This window comes from Acanthaster planci, linkage group LG02 (genome assembly GCF_054643075.1).
Source record: "Acanthaster planci isolate LZ-2023a linkage group LG02, COTS_SCS, whole genome shotgun sequence".
NCBI classification, from domain to species: domain Eukaryota; kingdom Metazoa; phylum Echinodermata; class Asteroidea; order Valvatida; family Acanthasteridae; genus Acanthaster; species Acanthaster planci.
Window position 1 is genome coordinate 29,825,642 of NC_141778.1, and position 22,391 is coordinate 29,848,032.

The 22,391-nt window shown below is 43.8% G+C and overlaps 2 protein-coding genes across 4 annotated transcripts; one reads left to right on the forward strand and one right to left on the reverse strand.

Annotated features, from left to right (window-relative positions):
- The first annotated feature begins 2 nt into the window (after positions 1–2).
- LOC110977172 (uncharacterized) lies at positions 3–18,011 on the forward strand. 2 transcript variants are annotated; one of them, XM_022231056.2, is made up of 12 exons: positions 3–143; positions 3,001–3,069; positions 3,738–3,811; positions 4,561–4,665; positions 4,780–4,866; positions 6,869–6,973; positions 7,380–7,460; positions 8,610–8,753; positions 8,952–9,146; positions 10,498–10,618; positions 11,070–12,199; positions 13,591–18,011. In XM_022231056.2, the coding sequence occupies exons 1-12, from the start codon at positions 32–34 to the stop codon at positions 13,729–13,731; spliced, it is 2,364 nt and encodes a 787-aa protein (XP_022086748.2). In that variant the 5' UTR covers positions 3–31; the 3' UTR covers positions 13,732–18,011. The 2 variants fall into 2 exon arrangements, with proteins under 2 accessions (XP_022086748.2, XP_086987437.1); XM_087131311.1 differs by lacking the exon at positions 3,001–3,069 and having other exon boundaries at positions 5–143.
- On the reverse strand, positions 17,528–22,369 carry LOC110977179 (NF-kappa-B-repressing factor-like). 2 transcript variants are annotated; one of them, XM_022231065.2, is made up of 2 exons: positions 22,161–22,369; positions 17,528–20,667 (listed from the first exon to the last, which is right to left on the reverse strand). In XM_022231065.2, the coding sequence occupies exons 1-2, from the start codon at positions 22,334–22,336 to the stop codon at positions 19,071–19,073; spliced, it is 1,773 nt and encodes a 590-aa protein (XP_022086757.2). In that variant the 5' UTR covers positions 22,337–22,369; the 3' UTR covers positions 17,528–19,070. The 2 variants fall into 2 exon arrangements, with proteins under 2 accessions (XP_022086757.2, XP_086987448.1); XM_087131322.1 differs by lacking the exon at positions 22,161–22,369 and adding an exon at positions 21,246–21,353.
- Positions 22,370–22,391: the final 22 nt, after the last annotated feature.

A 22,391-nucleotide genomic window follows, 5' to 3' on the forward strand; every position in this document is an offset into this window, starting at 1 on the left:
CTACTAATATATTTCCAGATTACTGAAGAAGATGGCGGCGTACGTCGGAGTGAAACTTCGTGTGTCCACAATTGGAGGCGATGAATTCGAAGGAATTTTACACTCTTTTGATGCCAATAGCAAGAAAATATCTCTGATGAAAGGTAAGTGGTACATATGGTGTTCTAAAACGGACAGACAAACGTCGTGTGTGTTTGAACGTCGTATTTGTAAGTTCCAACGTCTGGACGTCGTGTGTGCATGGTGTGTGCGTGTTTAAAGGTCGTGACGACCCGTGACGTGTTTGTGAGTTTGAACGTCGTGTGTGTGAGTTCAAACGTCATATTTATGAAATGTAAACCATGTAAATGTTGTCAGGTTGTATATGACTGGCTATCAATGCCATACCATATTAAAGCCGAACATCTGAACCGACCAGTTTGGTTTGGTTCGAAAGTGCCATGTTCAATGATTTTTGGTGCGGTTCGGCTGCCGCACAATTGCATTCAAGACTAAACAATCGGCGTGCTGTAGCGATTTCTTCAGTTTTGTGGGCTTGATAATCAATAATAAGCACAGTTCAGTCGCCATAAAATTTGGCACAAATGTTCAACATATCCATCTTTGGTCTGCTACATTTAAAATGGGACGGCCCAACAAATGTAGAGATTTTTGAGATTCAAAATTGCTAGCATGTAAAAACAGTTATAATGTTGCATTATAATCGAAAAGAAAATGAAAAACAAACACAGTATATATTTAACACAGACAGAAATTACTCTCTGAAACAGCAAGCACTCTGGCAGAAAATGCATTTTTATGTTGTCCCTTATTCTGCGCAAGTGTGATATATCGAACAGCCACACATTGACCAATCAGAGAGAAGAACCAAGATGCTGTCATCCCGACCGTGAGAATGCCCAACGGGCTGACACCAGCACTAACCACACATATGCATTGCCAGACACTTCCGGATAATCCATACTATACTGACAATCACAACATTGATGGGCATGGCAATCAGGCCCCACACGTTTCATGGTTGGGCAGGCATCTGGGCATGGCTGCAATTGGCAGGATTTTATACTAATAATATCACGTCACTTGATACACGGTTACTGTTAGGAAAGAATGTTGCATCCCGACTCCACTTCAGCTGCTGCCTACAAAGTCCAAGGAGAATCAAGAAAAATTTTCTTAGTAGACTGTGGCAAGATTTTACTCTTATCCACTCTGAGCGGAACAAAAGAGGTCATGTTTTTTTAGGTACTCACCGCATAGGCACGCCATGAGGCGCGCACGTATATGCGCGTTTGACATGGAGCATGCTGAGTACGCGTAACTAATTTACTCCAGTATGTATGGTCTTTGCGTACACGCAGAACGCGTGCAAGAACCCGCTTTTAACCACCTGTCTTTCTTTTCGCCAATTGGGGGTGCACTTCAGCTCAGAGCCGATACCCCCTGCGTAAAAAAAACAAAGTCAACATTAGACTTATTATTGTTGTTTGCTGAAACACCTCATGAAATGGCAGAACTAATTCGGGGGAGATTCACCAAACCTACTTTGAGAACTCAAAGTCGCTTCTCCGGATTGACTCTGAGTTCTCTAAGTACTCTCAACCAATCTTGGAAAAAAATGGAATGAAAACGGAAATCTTGTGACGAGTGCTTTTTCTCAATATCGCAGTATGTCAGAACTTCAACTGTGCCATGCATTGTGTATACATGTGTGTCAGTATTAAGCAAGCTTTGATGATCAAGTGATCATGAGGCCAAGCGTTAGATGCACAGCACTATCACTGGTCCCCTTTATAACACATGTAGACCCACCACAATCCATTTCAAAATTTTTTAGGGGGGGTGTACCTCTAAAATAGCTGCATGAATATCCTTTTGTTGTTTTAGATTGAATCCCACATTAAATTGCTTAGTATTTTGTGTTCCTTTCTTGATTCATGGCTTCAGAGATTTTTTTTAAAGAACAGAAATAAGGTCCAGTGTTGCACTACTGCCGAATTGCATCTCGCGAGAACATATCCACATGCAACATTTGCAGGGCAGGACCAGACACAGATTTACGTATAAGTATGATCATTTATCACAGTGAAATTTCACCCGGAACTCACACTTCACTTGTTCAGTCATAGTGCCAGTACAGAAGCCAAACAAGAGGCTTTGCATGGTAGCCATCTTGCAGGGCGGCTCTTTTGTTCCACAGGGAAACTTCCTTTGTGTATATCCTGTGGAACAAAAGCACTGGCCCCCAACATGGCAGCCATGGAAGCCCTCCATTAGAGCTCGTTGGTGATATAATCCCTAGTACATGTACATGTTGTACATGTCCATATTGTAAAGGTTTTACTCGGTCCCTGTTTCATAGCAACAAAATTTGAAATGTAATATTGTGCACATGTGTGCCATCCACACACCGTGAACCATTCCAAAAGAATGTGTTCATGTAGTTGTACCACGAATTTCCCATTCACAAAAGTGGTGACATTGTTGATCTGGGACTTGCCGATCATTAAATAGCACAACCACAAAGAGCACTAACAATGGGGGAACTCAAATGCAGCAGAAATTCTTTCAGTCGGAGCCATCATGAGAGCTCAAACCTTCAAGAAAAGTCGTTCCTTTACGGAAAATGAGAGCTTACATGTGTACAATACTTTTCAAAAGAGGTGTGTATGATTTTTCTTAGAATACAATGACAAACAAGCAAAACAGCTTTTACGTGAATATGACATTGCCAGCAATGCAGGAAAGTGGGCACTCGGTTCACTGTCAGAGTTGTCAGCCCGGAATATTGTCATGACCCTGGGGACATTACATGTACCAGGCCAGATAACTTGGAATGTGGAGCTTAGCATGACTGTGTGCTGGAGAGAAGGCCTTGACACTTGTGGGTTGTTTATGGGTGGGGAACACCTGTTACTATGTGTCAGGGGCATTTGGTCTCTGCTGATTTCTGAATCTATTTGACAAATTTAAGTCTCCATGGTATTTTTCTATTTAAAGTGAGTATCCTGCCGTCTGGCAAGAAACTGACAGGGCTGCTTCATTTCTATGGACAAGAAATAAAGGATTGTGAGTAGACAGGCAAACAGAAGTTAGATGTTCTGTGGAGTAGTCTTGTTTTCTTGCCACGAATCTTCAAATTTTATTGCTGCATGCTTTTGTGGTCCACTCTGTGGATCTTGAATATTGCTACTTCTGAGATTGTACAATGGTACATTATGTATTATGAATTTCCATATATTCATCCATGCAAGCACCTTGGACAGTGGGTTTGGTGGAGTAGAGCAGTGGAGTAGAGAAATGCACATGCATCTCTAGAAAACCGACAAAATTCATTATTATAATCATTAGTACATATGTGTTATTATGTTCGAGTCTACTTTTTATCAATAACACTCTCTGAAGTGGTCAACAGTTCCATTTGCTATTTAATTACAAAAAGCACTGCATGCAGTAGGGGCGTTTCACAATAGCATGCCTCCAAGAATTTGCAACATGTTGACCAATCACAGTGTGCGAAATCGGTCAACCCAATGCGCATTGGGAACAGATGGACAGATTTCGCCCTCTGTGATTGGTCCATGTGTTGCAAACTCTTGGAGGCGCACTAGTGTGAATCGTCCGTATTCTTTTCCCTTCGGTGTGTATTAGATATGCAAAAGGTCCTTTCAAACAACCCCTGATACAGGTAGTGTACCATGGCATTGTATCTCTTGTGCATTTTGTTTTCCCGCCAGTGGTTGAGGTGGTGGACGTGCCAGAAAGCAACTCAAACCAGACAAGGAAATCACCAGCAAGTCAGGCCAGCAAGGTACAGTGTACGTGTAACGTCAGACTCACAAAATCCACGCTGCTCCTTCCTTCACGGTTTCATACGCATTTAAATTTGCTAGGGATTGCAAATGCAGAAGTTTTTGAGTAAGTAAATCTGTGAGTTGTGAGAGAAAGACTTCAAGTATCAGAGAAACTGAGTTCAAAAGCATACTCAATAGTTATTTTTGAACTAAGAATTTTTTTTTTTAAATTTTCATTTTGAAAATGATAGTGTCAGAAGAAGAACAATAACCCTAACTACCCCAAACCTGCCATACTCCAACAGCAGGTTTTGTGAGGTTTTGGCAGGTTTGGTACCGTACCTGATGAACTTGTTGAATTTTGTGAGACTTGGGATGAAAGGCCCAGGGAGATGGTGCTGGATTCTGTGTGAGTTGGGACACACAGGGTTCATTGTGTGCAGTGTCTGGCTTGCTGTACCAGTTGTTGGACTATGCTTGATTTTGTCAGGTTTGGTACTGTTCAGTGCAAGTCATCCTATACTGCATAGATCCATCCATACCATATCACTCAAACTCCAACGGCCTCATTCTGTTGGAGTTTATCAGGTTTGGTACAGTAACCTGCATGTACAAGTACATAGACAGGTACATGAACCTGTTGGATTTTGTGAGGTTCGGTATGCTTTCTAGTGCAGGAGCCTAGTGGGGTAGGGTTAATTTGCCTCCCCAACTTTGATGATTGTTTGCGTAAACTTTTTCGGATCGTTTACATGACTTTTTACAGAATGAAGTTGGCCCCGCTGAGACAGAAGATAATGAGGACTTGAACCTTGAGACACCAGAGGGCTACGTTTATCTCCATCGCCCAGGGGCCAAGTTCAGGCAAGCCGTAAGTGTGCCACGTACACGTAGCTACCCACCCTGCCTTTATTTTCAGCTATTTTCAATAGTTTTCAGCTATTGTTTTGTTTGGCCTAACCATTATTTTGATTTGTCCATTCAGGTGGATGTCATCAAAACCCAGCAGCTGATTGGTGTTGCTACGGAGGCGGAGAGGTTGGGCCGCAGAGCCAAGATATCCCTCTTACAGGTGAGATAGAAAAAACTGCTTCATTCTGTCTATTTACATACATGTACATGTGCCATTGCAAATGACTATATTTGCTGTATGTGAAAGGCAGTAACCGTGCCAGTGTCAGGCTTCTTTGGCTAAGGCTTTTTATTCATGTCAGGCAGAATGCTGATGCTGATCCATAGCCATGTTGAAAATAGCTTAATGGCTATTGTGTATTCAATAAGCCACTGGTATGCTATTGACATGCTTTGAAATTAAAGCTTTAATGAATGTGAAGCCTGGACTTGTTGCAGTGGTTGATGTTACACATAGTTTGAATCTTGTGGACCACACAAACGGGTAGTACATGTACACCGGCATGCAAAAGTCTGATCGCACTTGTGTGCACGATTTCAAACAACTGTTCTCTTGTAAAATGTCCTGAGTTACGAATAAATGACAACTGGAAGGAAGTGCGTATTGCATCAGATCGAATCTGAGGAAGCTAGATGAGATTGGGACCATGGATGTCCAACCAAGATCTGGCTGTCCTCGGGCAGCGACCAAGTGGGACGACAGATTCCACATCATCGAGACACGACCACTTCAAGACCACCCCTGAGCCTGGCAGTTGATCTGGCCGGCGTGACCGGTGTTGCGATTCTCCGCAGTGCTGTGTCACATCAATGGGCTGATGCTGGTCTTTATGAGCAAGTTGCCAGGGCGGATAGCATGGGTCTGCCGCCGACGGCCACCGACTGGGACCACTTTCTTCGGACAGCCGTGTTTATGTCAGGCGGGCCTCTGGCAAGGAATTTCAGGAGGACTGTGTGGTTCCTTCTGGAAATGACAGAGGCTCTGGCATCATGGTTTGGGGCTGTATTGGCTCTGCAGGCCTTGGTGACTCGACATGGGTCGAGGAGCATATCTGCACCAACTTGCTGCCATCTGCCCATCATTTGATTAGCCCTGAATTCCTGTTCCAACATGACAATGCACCGGCCCACACGGCGAGGGTAACACAGGAATTCATTGCCAATCCATCGAAGAAATGGGGAACAGTTGGCAGTTTGAAGTGATGAGTTGGCCAGCGCCGAGTCCTGACCTGAATCCCATTGAGAATCTCTGGGACGAGCTGGAGTGTCCTCTTCAGCGTGAAGACAGACCTCGGAATAAAAGGGAGTAATACATGTAAAAGATTCTCAATTGGATTTGAGAGGGACAGGACGGCCAAATCTTCACAAATCTCTTGGCCTCTGTGCCAAGCCGTCATCGACCCTCATGGGGCCTATACATGTACATGCTACTGATCCATGGGCCATCTTCGTGCTTTTCAGGGAACTTGGCACCACCATCTTGGATTTTGCCAATATTGATACTCTGTGTTCACTTTGTGCACATGGAACAAAAACGATGTCACTTTTCAACATTTTGGTGCCTTTGAAGAGAAGATTCAAGACATTAAGCATGAATTTATTGGAATATGGATATTAACAAAGACACAGGTATAGTTTTTATTCACATTTTTTTTGGCTTTTAATGATCATTTAAGAATAAATATTTTGTACAAAATACCGGTTGGTGCGATCAGACTTTGCACGCCAGTGTACAGCGTATATCCCATAAATTAGGGCCTGCTTTTGCTAGGCTACATAATTATGCATTGCCAACTTTGGATGAGAATTGCAAGAAGATGTGAGGGCGGTTGCTGTTGTATGTTTTGTTAACATTGATGTGACCTAGCAAAAGTTTATCTCATCTTAGAAGTTTACACATGGTTGCACATGTTGATTGTAATGTGGACCGCGTGGCCTGGGTTTTAGGGTGTGTAACGCGCGATCATAAAGTTGGGAGTTCAAATCCAGCAGTGAGGCAAGGGTTGTGTCATTTTATCCCACCTCAGCACCTAGAGGACAGAGAGGGTTTTTGACGCCGTAAGAAAGTGAGATGGTTTGGGGAACAGGAGAAAGGGTAATTAGGTTGCACAGTGCCTTGGTGGTGGATATCAGCGCATGATAACTTTCTCTATTATTACCAGATTTGCTGCGCCAATCAAGTCTTCCTCTTTGACGTCCTGTCTCTGGGGCCCTCTGTCTTCACCCAGGGCTTGGCGGACGTCTTGGAGTCTCCTGCTGTGGTCAAGGTAACGACTGTCCCCGACAAGCCTGATTTGTGTGTCCTCCATTCCATTGTTGCAGTGGTCATGTGACTACTGATAAAGTCATGTGACTACTGATTAAGCCTAGCTATCGATTCATCTTCTACTTGTTCAGGGGATTATCTAAAAAGGATCTTGAAAATGAAAGCTACAGGTTTAGCTTTATGTTTGGTACATTGCTTTAAGCCCAAGTAAATTTTTGATGGTGCCCTAGTGGCCTGTCGAAGTTGAATTAACAAAGAAACACCCCAAACTGGATAAGACTTCACAATTTTACCACAAGCACTTTGGGAGTCATTTAAGGCAGCAAAATTAAACCTAGTGGAATTCCTTGCCTGGAATAAAGATACAACATCCCTGATTTCCTGATTTTTAAAAATTCTTTGCCCAGGTGATGCATGACAGTAGATGGGCCTCTGATCAGCTCTACCATCAGTATTCAGTCAAACTCACCAATGTCTATGACACACAGGTACTTCCAGTTGCCTCCAACTTCCATTTTGTATGACAGAGCTTCGTCATCTTTTTGTGACGGTTCTGTGAAATTTAACCAATGGAAAGTTTGCATGGTTGCCATCTTGCTGGCCAGTGCTTTTTTTCCCCAGGGCATGCGCAAAGGAGGTTTCCCTGTGGAACAAAAGGAACTGCCCCGCAAGATGGCTCCCCGTGCAAAACCTCTGTTAAAGCTCACATCGCTTGTGATAATCACATGTCATCAAAAGTCAATCATAAGTCATTCATGAGAAGTGGAGTCTCACATCAGGTCAAGAGCTTTCAAGTTACCAGGGATGAAGAGCTTGTCTTCTTTTTTTTTATGTAGTCCATTCTCTGTTATTTGCACCCAGATGCCTGGTACGACTTACAATTGATGATTTATTTTTGATTAACTTGCGTTTGATTAGTCACCATACGGGGAAGGGGATGAGGGCAAAGGGTAAATGACCAGAGTGAGAAAGAGATGAAAGAAAATGAATATTGCCAAATTACTTCAAGAAAAAGCAAAAAAACCAATAAACTTGACCTCTGTCCACTGTTTCAGGTTAAGGTGCCTGTTTGTTATTTCCAAAATGCGAGGTCATTCGGGAACATAGGTCTGCGTTGGGTAGTGCTGAGAGGGCAGATCTCACGTGCCCGTCACATGCCTGATGAGTGTTCCCCACCCCCTAAATTCCCATATTGGAAGGAAAAAAATATTGTAGATGTTTTCTGTGGTAACCAGCGATGGAAGATGGCGCAGCACGCGATACCGTAATTTCATTGTTTTTATTTTTGGCCTGTGAAAAAATGATGTCATCGGGATAATATCAAAATCAAAATTTTTTTTCACGATATATCGGTATAAAGGGAAAAAATTGATATTTTCTGACTTGACCAGACTGACTTGTGACTGACGTATGATTGACTCATGATTTAACTTAAGTTTTGTGATCGACATGATTTTTTTGGAGATTTAATCCAAGGTTGTCTTCCAACTTACATATGACTGATTCAGAATTTAATTTGTGATTAAGTTACAATTGACTTGTGACTTATAATGGACTGAACCATAAATCCAAGCCAACTTTTATTTACCTGGTAGACACCTGTTGGTACACTGAGCCTATATTGTGTATTTTTCCAGGCTGCCGATGTGCTGGTCAGAATGCGACAGCTGAACGGGGAGCTGCCACACAAACTGAACAGCCTCCCAGAGTGCATGCTGGAGTACCTGAACATGTCCATAGGACACGTCTACCCCCACTGGCTGAATGACCAAGCTAGGGAGGTAGGAAACCAGACCGTTCTTAGCCGTATGCAATGGTATGATGAATAACGCATTCAAGCCACTGCGTGCAGTTTACAAACTGGCAAGAACCTGTCAAAGGTTTGTGCCAATCACTTCATGGTCATGTACATGTACTAAAATTTGTTGTGATTGAAAAACTCTTGTCAGCTCCTGTGTTTGTCTTTGGTTGCTTTCCAGACTGAAGCGGATTCCTGCTGGTTAGAGCGCCCTCTGTCACCTAAGCTGCTCGCCTTGGCAGCCGGCAAGGCCCGCCACCTGCCGGAGCTGCGCGTCATAACACTACATCATCTCCTGGCCGAGTTCACGGCGTCGGTGGACGTCTTCCTGAGCTGCATCCGAGACATGTCGGACATGAGCCGCAGCAAAACCAATGTAAGGCACAAAAGATTTTTTGGTTGCCTTGCTCTGTTTTATCACTGAGGGTTCGCATGCCTCCTGGAAAATCCTGGAAATTCCTCAAAAGTGCAGTAAACTCAAAATTAGTTTTAAAATAAGACAAAACAATCAAATAAAAAAATGATAAAAACTAGCCAGCTACATGTAGCTTTATCCCACAGACAGTACTCGCAGATGCAACTTTTCTGTTTTTTATCGGAAATCTGACTTTTTAATATTTTTATCACTGTTTTATCACTGAGGGTTCACATGCCTCCTGGGAAATCTGGAAAATCCTGGAAATTCCTCAAAAGTGCAGTAAACTCAAAATTAGTTTTAAAACAAGACGAAATCAAATTAAAAAAATGATAAAAACTAGCTAGCTACATGTAGCTTTATCCCACAGACAGTACTCACAGATGCAACATTTCCGTTTTTTATCAGAAATCTGACTTTTTAATATGTTTTACCCCAAATCCAATATTTGAACATTTCCCCTTCAAATTTTTTTTGAAAGTGAGGAATTTACATTGAAAAAATACAGCTGGAAGGACTGGAACCTAATCTATCATATGGGCATGACCCACACTGTGCAACTTGGTATGCAGTCGTCTATACAGTGTCTAGGTCAGATATACAGAGATATTAAAAAGTGGAGTCATCCGCGAATGGAAATACGTTTAAACATTGACCTTTGTAAATGTGAGTCACGCGCCATCGTTCAATTCAAGAAGTGTACTTGCTGCTGGTCTGTGCTGTCATGCACTCGTGAAAGGGAATCGACTTGCTTTCGTTATCTGTTGATTTCCTATTTCTGCAATTCGCCCGGTTCCTCAAACTCAAGAAAAGGGACTTTGTTTTCATGGAAACACGGAAGACTTGGTTTGCATTTTGGTTGGATAGTTCACTCAAATGTCTCATGGAAAAATAATGTTACTGACGGAACCACCTCAGCAAATCACAAAGTACGGCCAAGGATTTTTTTCGCCGATCACGGTTTGCGACAAGCTGCTCTTGCGTGCTTTTGCGTGCTTTTGCGTGGTATTACGTTTGTCGCTCTTTCAAGCAATCATCACAGTGACTTTTACTGCATCCAAATCTGTTGTCTAGGGCTAGGTCTAGTTCTTCACTCCATTGGAAATGCATGGAAACGCGTAGACAATAGACTTAGCCGTAGCTCTGGAAGCCCGTTTTGGACAGGGTCCTTTTTGTAATCAGTAATGATCTGTTATCCAGCCAAGTACTCATGTGGCCTTGAGTACTTGGAACCAGAATAGGTGATGTATTAAGAAGTTTATGAATATCTGGTCTGCAGATTGATGGTGATTTTCCCTGTTTTTCTATTCAGGTCAGTACGTCAGTGGTTCCCAGGCAATTAGAAAGGCTTGTGTATGGACGTTTGCCGAGTACCGATCCCCCAGTGTTCAATCACAGCAGCACACCCATTGGATATGATCCCTTACAAAAAGGTGTGCAGTTGGCTTTCACAGAGACTTCCAGAAACATGTGTTTCCTTCTTATTCATCAAATCCACAGGCAGCTTTTGTGTCTTATCCTGTGAGCTCATTTCTAAAAATTGTTTGTATATTGCATCCTCGGCATGTTATACATAATTGTATTGTGCTGGTAAACTGTTGTGTCACCATGGTAGATTGACAAAGTGTCTGCGATAGGCTGTTATTTCCTGCCTCCATGATTCCATGGAGGAAGGACCTCGGATAATGTAAGTATTATTGGCTTGTTATTTAGGTGAAGTGGATCGTGACTTCAACTGTACAAGGTTGGTTTCACGTCAGGAGGCATGTTGGTATTCTGTACTTGTTTAGTAGTCTGTAGTTCGATCAAATAGTTTCAATTTTATTCATGTGGCATAGTGATTGAAAGTTTCTTGCTAGATATCCATTTTCGTTCCTCAAACAGAAACAGTGCCTCATTTTCCTGGGAACGGGCACGGCTCCCTTCACCAGCAAGCATCTTCAAATACTCAGACCTCAAAGATGCCGACCAGGGAGTCTCCTCGCACCACCGCACCGTCCGAACCTGCAGCTTCAAGCGAGCAGAGCTTCTGCGTGCCGAAAACAACCGTTGCCAGAGAGACGTCAGATCTGGCCAGACTTACAAATGGTTTTTCCCCCGCCCACAGCAAGAGAGCACAAAGCAAGCCTAGCCATTCAGGGAAAGTGGCAGGCAGACGGGGAACGGCTGCAGTCTTTTGTTCCCCGAGCTCAGACGCAGAGTCGGAAGTGAAAGAGAAAGAGAGAGGTCAGGCTGAAGAGAGGAGTGCCTCCACGGCGGATAGGAGAGAGAGCGACCGGAGATTCTGGGATCATTCCGACGATGGCCATACGGCGACAACCAGTCAGGAGTCAGATGAGTCGTTGACATTGATGGCCGAAGAACAGTCTGTCGAGCAAGATGTAGTCAGACACACTCAGGGCAGAACTTTAACTGTGCGTGGGGATCAAGGGATCAAAGGTCAAGATGGTGAGGTGAATGAAGGTGATAATGGTGATGAAAAGAAGAAAGAGGAGGAGGATAGTGAAGATGACAGCAGTGATGAAGAAGATGGTGATGATGACAGTGACCAAAGGGCAGAGCCCAGTGAGGAGTCGGATACTCCCAAAGACCCCCTTCCCAACCCCAGAGGACACACCCAAACCATCCAATGCCTGTTGAGCCTCTCACCTGGACGACAACCAGGGCCACCCTCTCAGGAAGGAACCGGCCGCAAAGTGACCACACGAAATGCCGGCAGCACCCTGGCAAACAGCCTTTCCATCACCCAGAAGACCAGCGCGATGCCAGAATCGGGGAGGAGAGAACACACCACAAGCCGCCTGTACAGCTCGATTTTGAAGGAAGCGGGACTGATCAGGACTGAGAACGGGCAGGGGGATATCTTAAGAGTTCAGTCGCCCGCCCAGTTCCCCGCACTGGGTCAGGAGACCCATACAGAACCCCAGGAGCCAACCCGACCCGCGGTTGGCCGTGGGCGAGCCAGGGTATTGGCTCAAAGTGGAGATATGTTGAGAACGATACGGAGGCCAGTGGTATGTGTTTTGACTGTTTTGACAACTCTTACTCCTCATTTTGCAAAGAAAAATCATCAAAAGGAATCGCTGGTTTAACACTAACTATCCAAAGTCCCTCATACTTCAAGTGTAGGTTTTTGTCACGTTTTGGTTGATTCGATCCGTACCATTCGTGACGAACTTGATGGATTGAGGAAGAAAGGCCCAGGGTGGCGGTGTTGGATTTTGTTTGAGTGGGTACACACAGCAGTTGGTCCGTAAAGTGACTGGCTAGTGGCACCATGTGTTAAACTGTGCTTTTGTCAGGTTTGGTACTTACCACTCTGCAAGCCACCTGCATACTGCCGGGATCTGTCCATACCAAATGCCTCAACCATCATCACTGTTGACGTTCAACAGATTCTGTCCAGTCACATGCCAGTAATTACAGTGACCCCCTGGTAGATGCGCTAGTTGTATCTGTCGAACTTTGTTAGGTTCAGTGCTGCTTGTAGTACAACAGCCAAGGTGGTTAGGCTGAAAGAATGCTTGAAGCCCCCTCCTATAACTTTCAAATAGGGCATTCAACAGAAGATGCAATTACAATGGGACATCAGACATGTTTCAACCAGATCTTTATTTACACAATGATGGTCTTTATCAAATTGTGCACAAGATGCACGTCTGTAACAACCAAATATTATTTCTTGACAAATACGGCAAACAAATGTATTAAGTTTCCAAACTTTCTTGACGTCATATTAATATGTTCAGGGGGTTTTATCCGTATCAAAAAAGGTGATGTTGGTGATAGTGATGTTTCTGACTTTGAAATTGATATTTTGAATAATATTAAAGTGAGGGGAACTTGAGTTTGCACTTAACCACTACCTGCCGGGCGACCCGTTTCCGAGTATATAGGCTTTATATGCAGAGCTGGGGAGCCCGGAACTGGGACAAAAGAGTTGGGCCTTATAACAAAAGACCGAGCTCAGCACAAAAGACTGAGCTGCTGGGCATTACTGACATTTTTTTGCTCTCAATAGTGGAGACAATCTGGGCTCTTTTTCCAAGGCTGCAGGCCTGGCTGAAATATTCAGGAGTCAATGAATTTTAACTGTCAGCTTTAGAGTAGTGCCCAAAGAGTCCTTCATTTTGGTATAAATGGCCATTAAATGAAATGATGCATTTTTGAAGAATTTTGAAAACGGAAAATCTTGAAAATGACCCGGCATCTTGTCTTGCTCAAGAAAAATCCACCCGGCAGCAAGTGGTTAAAAAATGTTTGGCATGGAGCTGAATGTCTGAGAGAGAAAGTTGATGCCGTAGCTTTGGTCCGGGGTATACATTGTGAACTGATCATTCAATCACCACTTTGCTCTTCTTCTGTCTCTCTCTCTCTCTCTCTCTCTCTCGTTTTTTCTGTCCAGGAGCTTAAAGCAAGAACGTTCCGGATGCGGCAGTACGACTTCCCGTCCCAGGAGGAGATGGACAGGGTCCCCAAGAGCAGGCCCCTCTTGGCCAGCGATTATTACACGGGCCCTGAACCGCCGGACGGCAGCTACCCTTGAGGCGTCACCTCGACCCGGGCCGTCAACCTTGCTTAGTGACAAGATTCTACAGAGCCTGCAAGTCCGTGTCCCAATCCGATGATGTTGAAGACGGCTGCTACATTTTTGCTCAACATCTCGCCTCCTGGCCGTCGCCCTACCTGCACTGCCGGTTCACGGACCCTCGTGGTCACTAGAATCTAAGGATGTACCTTTTTCAAACTAGCATGGCAAGATACCAGCTGTCCTAGGGATGATATCTTGCCACTTGCTTTCACATTACCTCCTGTACCGTTCACTAAAAGCGTTCACCTGACAATTAAAGACTGAGAGGCCTTTCTTCATAGCCAGTTCCTCCCACAGAGCAACTGATACCTCCTTCCAGATATTGCTATACATCTAGTGTCTGCTCAAACCTGTCCTGCCCTGTAACACATCATGATGGTGACAAGGTTCCAAGAAGCCTGCTGTCCAAGCAATCTCTTCTCAGAGCCAAGGTTACACACATGTCAAGCAGTAAGCCTTCCCGTTTCTTTCACAGTCCGGCAGGTTTTGGAGTAGTCTTTCGGCTCCCGGGAGGTACTCCCCAGCAGCTGTTTGTTCACGTGGGATTTATGTTCCTTGAAAGCTAGCTTTCAGAGAACGTGTCACTGACATTCCAGATTCCTTCACCAGACCAAAAACAAGTTCAGGAGTTAGGGTCAGAGATATTCCTGCATCTCTGTCGCTGTGTAACCCACCTTGGACACTTTGAGGCCCAAAGTTCACAATTTTAATAGAAAAACCTGTGCACTGAACTATGTCTTCCCAGTTGACATCACAGCAACAGCGCCCTCAGTTGTTCGGAAAACATGGATAAGTTAAGTGTTTAAAAAGTGCACTTTTTAGTATATTAAAAGGGTGCACCTTTCAGTACATTTAACCCATCAGAAGTGTAAAAGAGTTTTCATACATTTGAGAAGAGTACACAGTTGCAGAAAAATTGTGTCCAAGAAAACTTCACTGTGGCTACACTTTAAGACAAGAAACCACTGTATTAGTGTCCTTTTGTGGGCACTTCTGTAAGACTCCCATCCTATTTTTCTTCTTGCCACCTGTAAAAAGAAGTTTTATTCACGACTTGGCATAAATAAATGCTTTCTTATTTTGTGTGCTACTTTTGTTAGATTGCTTTGTATACTTTTCGCTTCTTGTCTCCATTCAAGTTTTAAACATTTTCCAATTTTAAATTTATTTGTACAAAGTGTTCATATGTTATTAAACAGTTTTGTTTCAAAAATGGACCAGATGTAGATGTTGTTCCTTGTAGTTATTAAGCCTGCAGTAAGTAGCCGCTTGAAAAATGTACGTTCTCAGGAAAGAACAGGCTTCTGTCAAAAATTGAAACTTTTTCAGACCAGCTGCGCCTTTCCTTCCTGAGTAGGAATCCAAAGTCATCAACTCCTTGCTGTTGCAAGGATCAATACGATGTGACTGAACACTTCTAAGGGTCATTTCACGCAGGGAAGCGTTAGCGCTTGGCAGGTTCTTCTCCAAAGAAAAAGAATTGTAACATTGGAGCACCGCCAACAAAGAGTGGGCCAGATGACTTGATGTGGCATCACTGTAACATTCCACGCTGACAGGGTCTAAAGGTTCATGAATTGTAATTTTTGATTTTTGAAGATTTACATATCCATTTTAGCCAGCGGAGTTAGTAAACTGCATGTATTATAAACATTTATTTTATATGGGCTACAGTCTCTGTCTCCACCATAAAGTAATTCTCATTTTTCTCGATTTTTTTATACCATGGTAATAGCAGTTTACACAATAATTGCAAACATAACACTAAAATTACATGTCTTTTTCATGCAGAACGTGAACACTGGATAGTACGTAATTTTTTCATCTGGTACTTACATGTACAGATGCCCAAGTTTAGCATTTTTCATAAGCTGCATCAACAAATATGTACTTTCATTTTTAAGAGAAGTACCATTTGTTATCTTTTATAACCCCAAACGGATTTACTTGCACTCTGTGGTGATTTGTTTTTACAAGTAAGTCGTTTGGACCAATGTTTTGGGTGTTTATATTTTGTAAGAAATTGTCAAAACCTCCTACGAGCAATAAATTGGAGCGGACTGGTTTTTATGCTGTGAAACAGAGAAGGTTGCCTGAAAGTTGCCGCTCAACATTTGTTGTGAAAGTTGTTGTACTAATCATTTATTTCCACCCTGAGTTGAGGGGACGTCGGACTTCCCTGTGTGACACTCCATGCAAGTGTCTTATTGCTGCTCAAAAACATCTCTGCTTGACAACACAACACAGTTCAGCTTTGAGGTGCGACAACCACCACTTTTTATCATTTGAAGCAAGATATGGGATGGAGAGAACCCTCCCCCCGCCTTTGTGTTGGTCATTGTTTGATCGGAATCTCAGGAAATCTTTACAGACTTCTGGGGGATGTGTTAGGTAACAATAGTCTAGAGTGTGCATAGGGATTGGACAGGTAAGGGGGGTACCCCTCCATCCCATATCTTGCCTGGTATACTTTTTAGACAAGTACTGCAGTTTCAGTGAAGCATTCATGTTAGCTGTGTGACAGTGTATGCATTTGCTGTGTTTATGTGCAAACTGTCCACATCACATGCATTGGGTCAGAAATGTCAGATGTATTACCCTTACGAAATCAATTGCAGCTGGTGACTTTCGACATAGGCACTGGATGGCATTTGTTCACAACTACAAAATGAGTCGTCACAAGTCTGAATTTACAGGTAGGTGCCTTTTAACAGTCTTTCAGTCAGAGTTGTCTTGAGGGAGGAAACAATGTCTTACAGGTAACTATCATGATACACGTACAGTGTAATTCGGTAACCAGAATTAAATGCCATTAGTGCGGTGGCACAACACCTGTAGACAGGTGGTATGCGGCCGTTACATGCCTCTTTGATCAATAGGGTGTCCCGATATGCCAAAAGCACACTGGCGTCAAGCTGAATAAACACGTATGAGTGCAGTGCCACCGCAGTTTGGGCGTCTAATTGGATTAATCTATGTACGGTGTAAATGCACAGATTCACGGCACCATACCATGCTTGATTCTCCCAGTCTCACAATTACCCACGATCAATGAATTAAAAGGGTGGGAAGTTCACACGTTTAAACGTTTCTAGGGGTTTGACATTTTAACTGTCGCAATCTGGTGTTCATTTTTATTGTAAATGATGCCTGTAAAATGTAATGCAATTCTCAGAACACTTTAATGCTCAGTCACATCAAAGGAATACCATGAATTCATCACCGGAATTGTGTCAACTACATGTACATGTATTTGCATTGTAAACAATTTGTTGTGTTTAAAGTCTTCAACAACACCGTAGGAAGGGTTGGACGTTCACACGTTTAAAGTGTATGGGAAATCTTAACATTTTTCAATTAAATGTAAACTCCCACCCTTAATGAATTACTACTAATGCATACTCAGCTTGTTACCACTCTGAGCTTCGCAGTGGGCTGCCATCAAACAGCCAAAATTTGGTAACCATGCTTGTATACATATGCACATGTATATGAAGAAGCCGCCATTACTAGGCACTACCACATTTTCCCACAACTTGTATGTACAGATCAGTGCTGGGACCAACTTCAGTTATATTTTCTACATCTTTGCGACCATTTCTGGGGTATGTGATGTACATGTACGAGTATATGTACATGTGCTTACATCCCCACTTTGCCAGGGCAGGAAATCGCATATGACGAACAATAATATAAGGGCTAATCAACCAACATTATGTAATGAAAAAAAAAGACAAACCAAACCAATATCTTCATTGTGATCAAATCCAGTGGTTTTCTGACAATATTGAAATCGAAATAGTACATGTACATACAATTAAAATTATTACATAATTAACCATAACTCCCATGGTGTATGGAAAAAATCATATTCAGATTAAGGAACTGAGAGGACTTGGGCTTAAAGGAATGAACAGCTGAATCTCATTAATTGGGGGGCGAGTGGCCACTTCAAATTAAAGCTGAAAGCAGCTAGCAAAAAGCTGAAATGTGAAAGGTTCCATACCTTTGTACAGACCACGTATTGAAAAAAAAATAAAATTCTGGGTCAACATCGAAACAAAAAAGCTGAAATCAGCTACAAAGCTGAATTCTCACATCCCTGATTAATATTCTTTCCAACTTGGTTGACTGTGTACATGTACTGTACCTTGTAATAACAGAAACCTTGTATTATCTGGTAGGAAGTACTGTACCTTGTAATAACAGAAACCTTGTATTATCAGGTAGGAATACAATAAAACAAATGATTGAGACATAAAAGTGACTTTGTTACAAGTATGTTGTATAAACAGTGCTCATATTGACAAGTTTGAATGTACATGTATGTGCTTGGCTAGTCGTTAAACACTGGTTTACGACCAGATCAGGAGGATGGATGGATACTTAGAAAGGCCTGAGCCCAAGGATGAGGGACATTACCCGCATCCACTCTCCTGGGCCAAGCAACGGCAAAATCCCATTGGTATTTGTACTCTGGTTTGTATGCTTATTGTGTGAACTTGGTAATCTGGTCAAAAACTGATCATGGCAGAACAGAAGCAAGGTTTATCTAGTGTCTTTTGGGTCTTGTTTCTTTTCCACGACTGTTGACGGGTACTCCTCAGCAAGTTCTGCCTTACCATGCTTCAAAGGTCACTGGCATACCAAGCCAAAACATCAAAAAACATCAAAATTCAAAGCCAAAGATCTGCCCATGTACATGTAATACAAACGTCCTTGGGAACTAAAGTCGTGTCTCACCTAATATAGGACAAGACTTTCGATTTGATATCATAGATATATGTACTCGGATTCTTCCTTGAGAGCTCACATAAATTTTGTCTTTTAGTGAAAAACATGTTTTAATTTTACTTTGTACAGATAGGCCAAGGAGCAGAAATTAGCAGAATTTCACGTTAATACACAGTGTCTCGAAAACATTCTGAACAGTTTTAATCTTGAATCCCTGGGCCCCTGTCTTTCAGTGTTGGCTGTTGACTCATTTTATTTGTATGTCTACAAATTAAAATTCTGTACAGAGACTGCCAGATTGCGTCATTTGTCAAAGTGGCTTGCCTGCCCAGAGCAACAAAATCCAACAGGTCGGCTATCCCTAAGGCCACACAGTTTGGGAATCTGTGGTTGCCAGCCAGGTCCGACAGTGGCATTGTTCCATACATGCCGGATCAACTCCCATTGTCTCAGTGTGGCCAGTTTCTTTGGCAGCTGTTGATTGCCCGGTGTGACAAGAAGCACCAGACTTTTTATGCCTGGTGGTCTTTGCTGAGCTGGGCAGGGTAAGGGTTGATATTTTAACTCTGTCCGGGAGTAACAAGCTCATACTGTCCACAGGTTCCGCCACTGTCTACAATGTCCTGAACAAGCTCGCTCAAGTTGCGTTTCTGTTTGACCACCAAGAAGCGCTCCTGCCCTGAACCGTGTGACTGGCTCTTTAGATTAAACTTGCGGCAGGCCAGGTGGATGGCTTTACGCTCGTCTTGGGAGAGCTCCGAAGTGAAGATGAGATCGTCCCGACGTCCAGAATGTACATAGTCTTCCAGGATCCTGCGAACGGCCGCCATGTCAAGCATATTCTTGATGTTCTTGGGAGCCTTGACTGTGTACCCGAAACCCTCGCGAGAGAACTTCTGGCTGTCCTGGATGGGCTCCACGATGCCGTTCTTGCCCAGTGCGCCGCCCGTCCAGCCCATCATCTTCAGCATCTTGTGGCCCAGATTGCTGTCCTCGATGGCGCTTGGGGCCAGCGAGGGCTGGGGAGACTGCCTAGCCTCGAGCTCGGCCCGCGTGATCGCGTTGGCCTGTGCACTGTCCAGGTTCTTCCGGAGGATGGGGCAGGTCTTACGCAGCAAGGCCAGCGCATTCTCAGCCGCCACGTTCCGTGCCTCCCGCTTGTTCATGTGTATTCCGGTGCACACCTGTACCCCGTTGATGAGAGTGGTGCAGACGAATCCTGACTTGCCGTTGACAGTCTGGATGTCTTCTGTGGTTTCAAACCGTATCGGTACGTGGTTGCTCTGTGCAGAGTTGATCAAGATGCTCGTCGCAGAAGCCGCTTTCACTTGCTCTGTCAGGACAAAGTTCTCCAGCGTCCATGTTGGCGGTGGTGCCCCGCACCGGTTCTGCTGGTCCACCCGAAAGGTCCTGGTGTTCAGTCTCTGGTCGAGCGGCAGAACCTCTTTCGAGAACTTCCTCCCCAGTTGGCTCCGCTTGTTCACCTGCTGCACTGTGAAGCCAGCACCCTCCAAGATAAGCACAGCCTTCTCAGCCGCAGCCGTCTTGGAGTTGGGCTTATTGTTGGCCTCCACGCTGGCCAGGAGTGCCTCGCCCAGGTACAGGTTGCACGACCACCTTGGGTTCTTGAATTTCTTCATGCCCTTCCACTGCTCGGCACTGTTTACGATGGTTGGGACCTCAATGAACTCCAAATCAAGCGTCTGGGCCAAATGCTGACTGGCCTTCTGGAGCTTGTGCAACGCTGGCCCCCCTATTCTGTTGCTGTTCTGCTTCTTGAGGTTGTAGGCCAAGTTGGCGATGATCCTCTCGTACCCTGTTTTGGTCCCCGACTGGTTCCAGCCACTTGACTCACCGGGGCCGCTTTTCGGCCCGAGGCGGTCATCGAATCCACGGATTGCTCGCTCTCTCGCACTCTGCCCCCTTTGCATCTTCTGGGCCTTCTCGTTCCCCGTAGTCTCCTCTTCCAGGCTTCTCTTAACCGGTGGACACAATTTAGAGGAGGGAACAGGTTTGTCTTGGGCTCTTCCCTGGGGCTTAGCTTCGGCTTTGCTCACACCCACATTGGGTTGGAAATCGCTCTCCCGGGCAGTTAGTACGTCCAACGATATCCCTTTACCCATTTCCTGCACTCGGGCCATCAGCGCTGGTGGATATCTTCAACAAAGAGAACACCAGACATATGTTTTGTTTTTCTTCAAATGGCAACAATAATTTTCAGCACGGTGAATCAGAGTTCCTGGAGCAACCATCCCTCAGCATTCTGAAAACCAGTTTGCCATAGCGTGAGGTTAAGTGTGGTTTGAAAATGGTGTATTTAGTGGGGTAAGGCACAGTTGAGACAAGACTGTGGCTGGCAAACCCATGTATATACACGCGCATGAAAAAAAGCATATTAGCCAGTGTAAAAGTCCAGATTGCCCTGCAGGTCTCAGCTTTTAAATGTTCTCATGAGAATTGTTAATATTCTAATGTGAGAATTTTATCCATGGAATAAAGTTTTGCCCGTGCTAGAACGAGAAAATTGGCACATGGCCCCGTTTTTTTTCATTCTTTTCTCAAGAAAAACGTGGTTTCTGTCAAGATTTTGAAGAAGCAACAATGACGGTAAAGCTGATTAAAGTGAAATTTGCCACTTCTTAAATTTTTATGCCAGGACTGGGAAAGCGATTGTTAAAAACTGCTCTGCCACTGTCTGTCCAACTGGCAAGGGCCCAACACCCCCCCACTTCTACATGATGTTAGTTGTGTCTGTGCTATGCTGATTGTACTGCCAGTGTTATTTGTCCACAGTGATCCCTTCCGCCATCATCTTTACTCTGACCATCAGCTCTGCTGGGTACCTGCAAATCAAATCAAAGTCATCTGCTGAGGGTTGGAAGACAGTGAACTCTGAAGCATGGGGTCTGCTTATTAATCTGTGACAAAAAGATGCCGTGGAGAAAAAAAATTAAGTTCTGGAAAGAGTTTCATATACAGACAACACTTGATGCCCCTGTCCACAAAGCTATGAGACCTGTCTGTAAATACCATGGTGTTTTCTAAGGAAATGCATTGGAATTTTCCTAGCTCAAGTTTCCTTTTTGGGACATCACTTTCTGATGGCTGTTATATGGGGAAAAAAATGGTGTCCGTATATGGAACTCTTTCCACAGTTTTTTACGGTAGGGCCTAGATTTTTTTCTGTCTCTACCATGTCCACTGATCTTTTTTTGGTAAACATTTAACATATTTTGTTTTCAAGAGGCTTCGTGTGGTCGACAGTTTTAATATTTGAACAAGTTTAGTGTTATTCTGGGAACGACTGCAGTATCCTACCCACCCCAAGAATTATGGGGTATGTCATCCACCGTCATGACACTTTTGACAGTCAGACAGTCCTGGGGTGACAATCAGACAGTTTCAGGGGCAACAACCCTCCCCCCTTTAACTTTTGGGGTTAGGACTTGAGACTGAATTCATTCATCGCTTTAGGATAAACAGAAATAATTTGTTTACAGTTTAAAATTTCGTATGTTACACTTTTATACCAAACAAATGCATTCAAACTGAATACAAAACATGTTCCATTAAAAAAAAGCGTGTCATACATCATGTCATGATTATGTGAACGATCAGATGACGTGCTCGTGTTCAGACCATGGACTTACGTTGCTCCGTCAAACTCCACATTTGACCAGACCATGGACAAAGAAACCAACTGGTTTCCAGAGTATTGATCCCAGTTGTTTATCATAAATTGTTTCCGCGCCTTCCAATGAAGTGGAGGCTCGTATTTGTGGCGATGAGCTTCCAGAAATTCTTCCATCTCACTCGTGGACGCCATCTTGCAAAAATGAGTGGCAGGCAGAACAAATTCCTGACGTCTATGCCCAAAATGA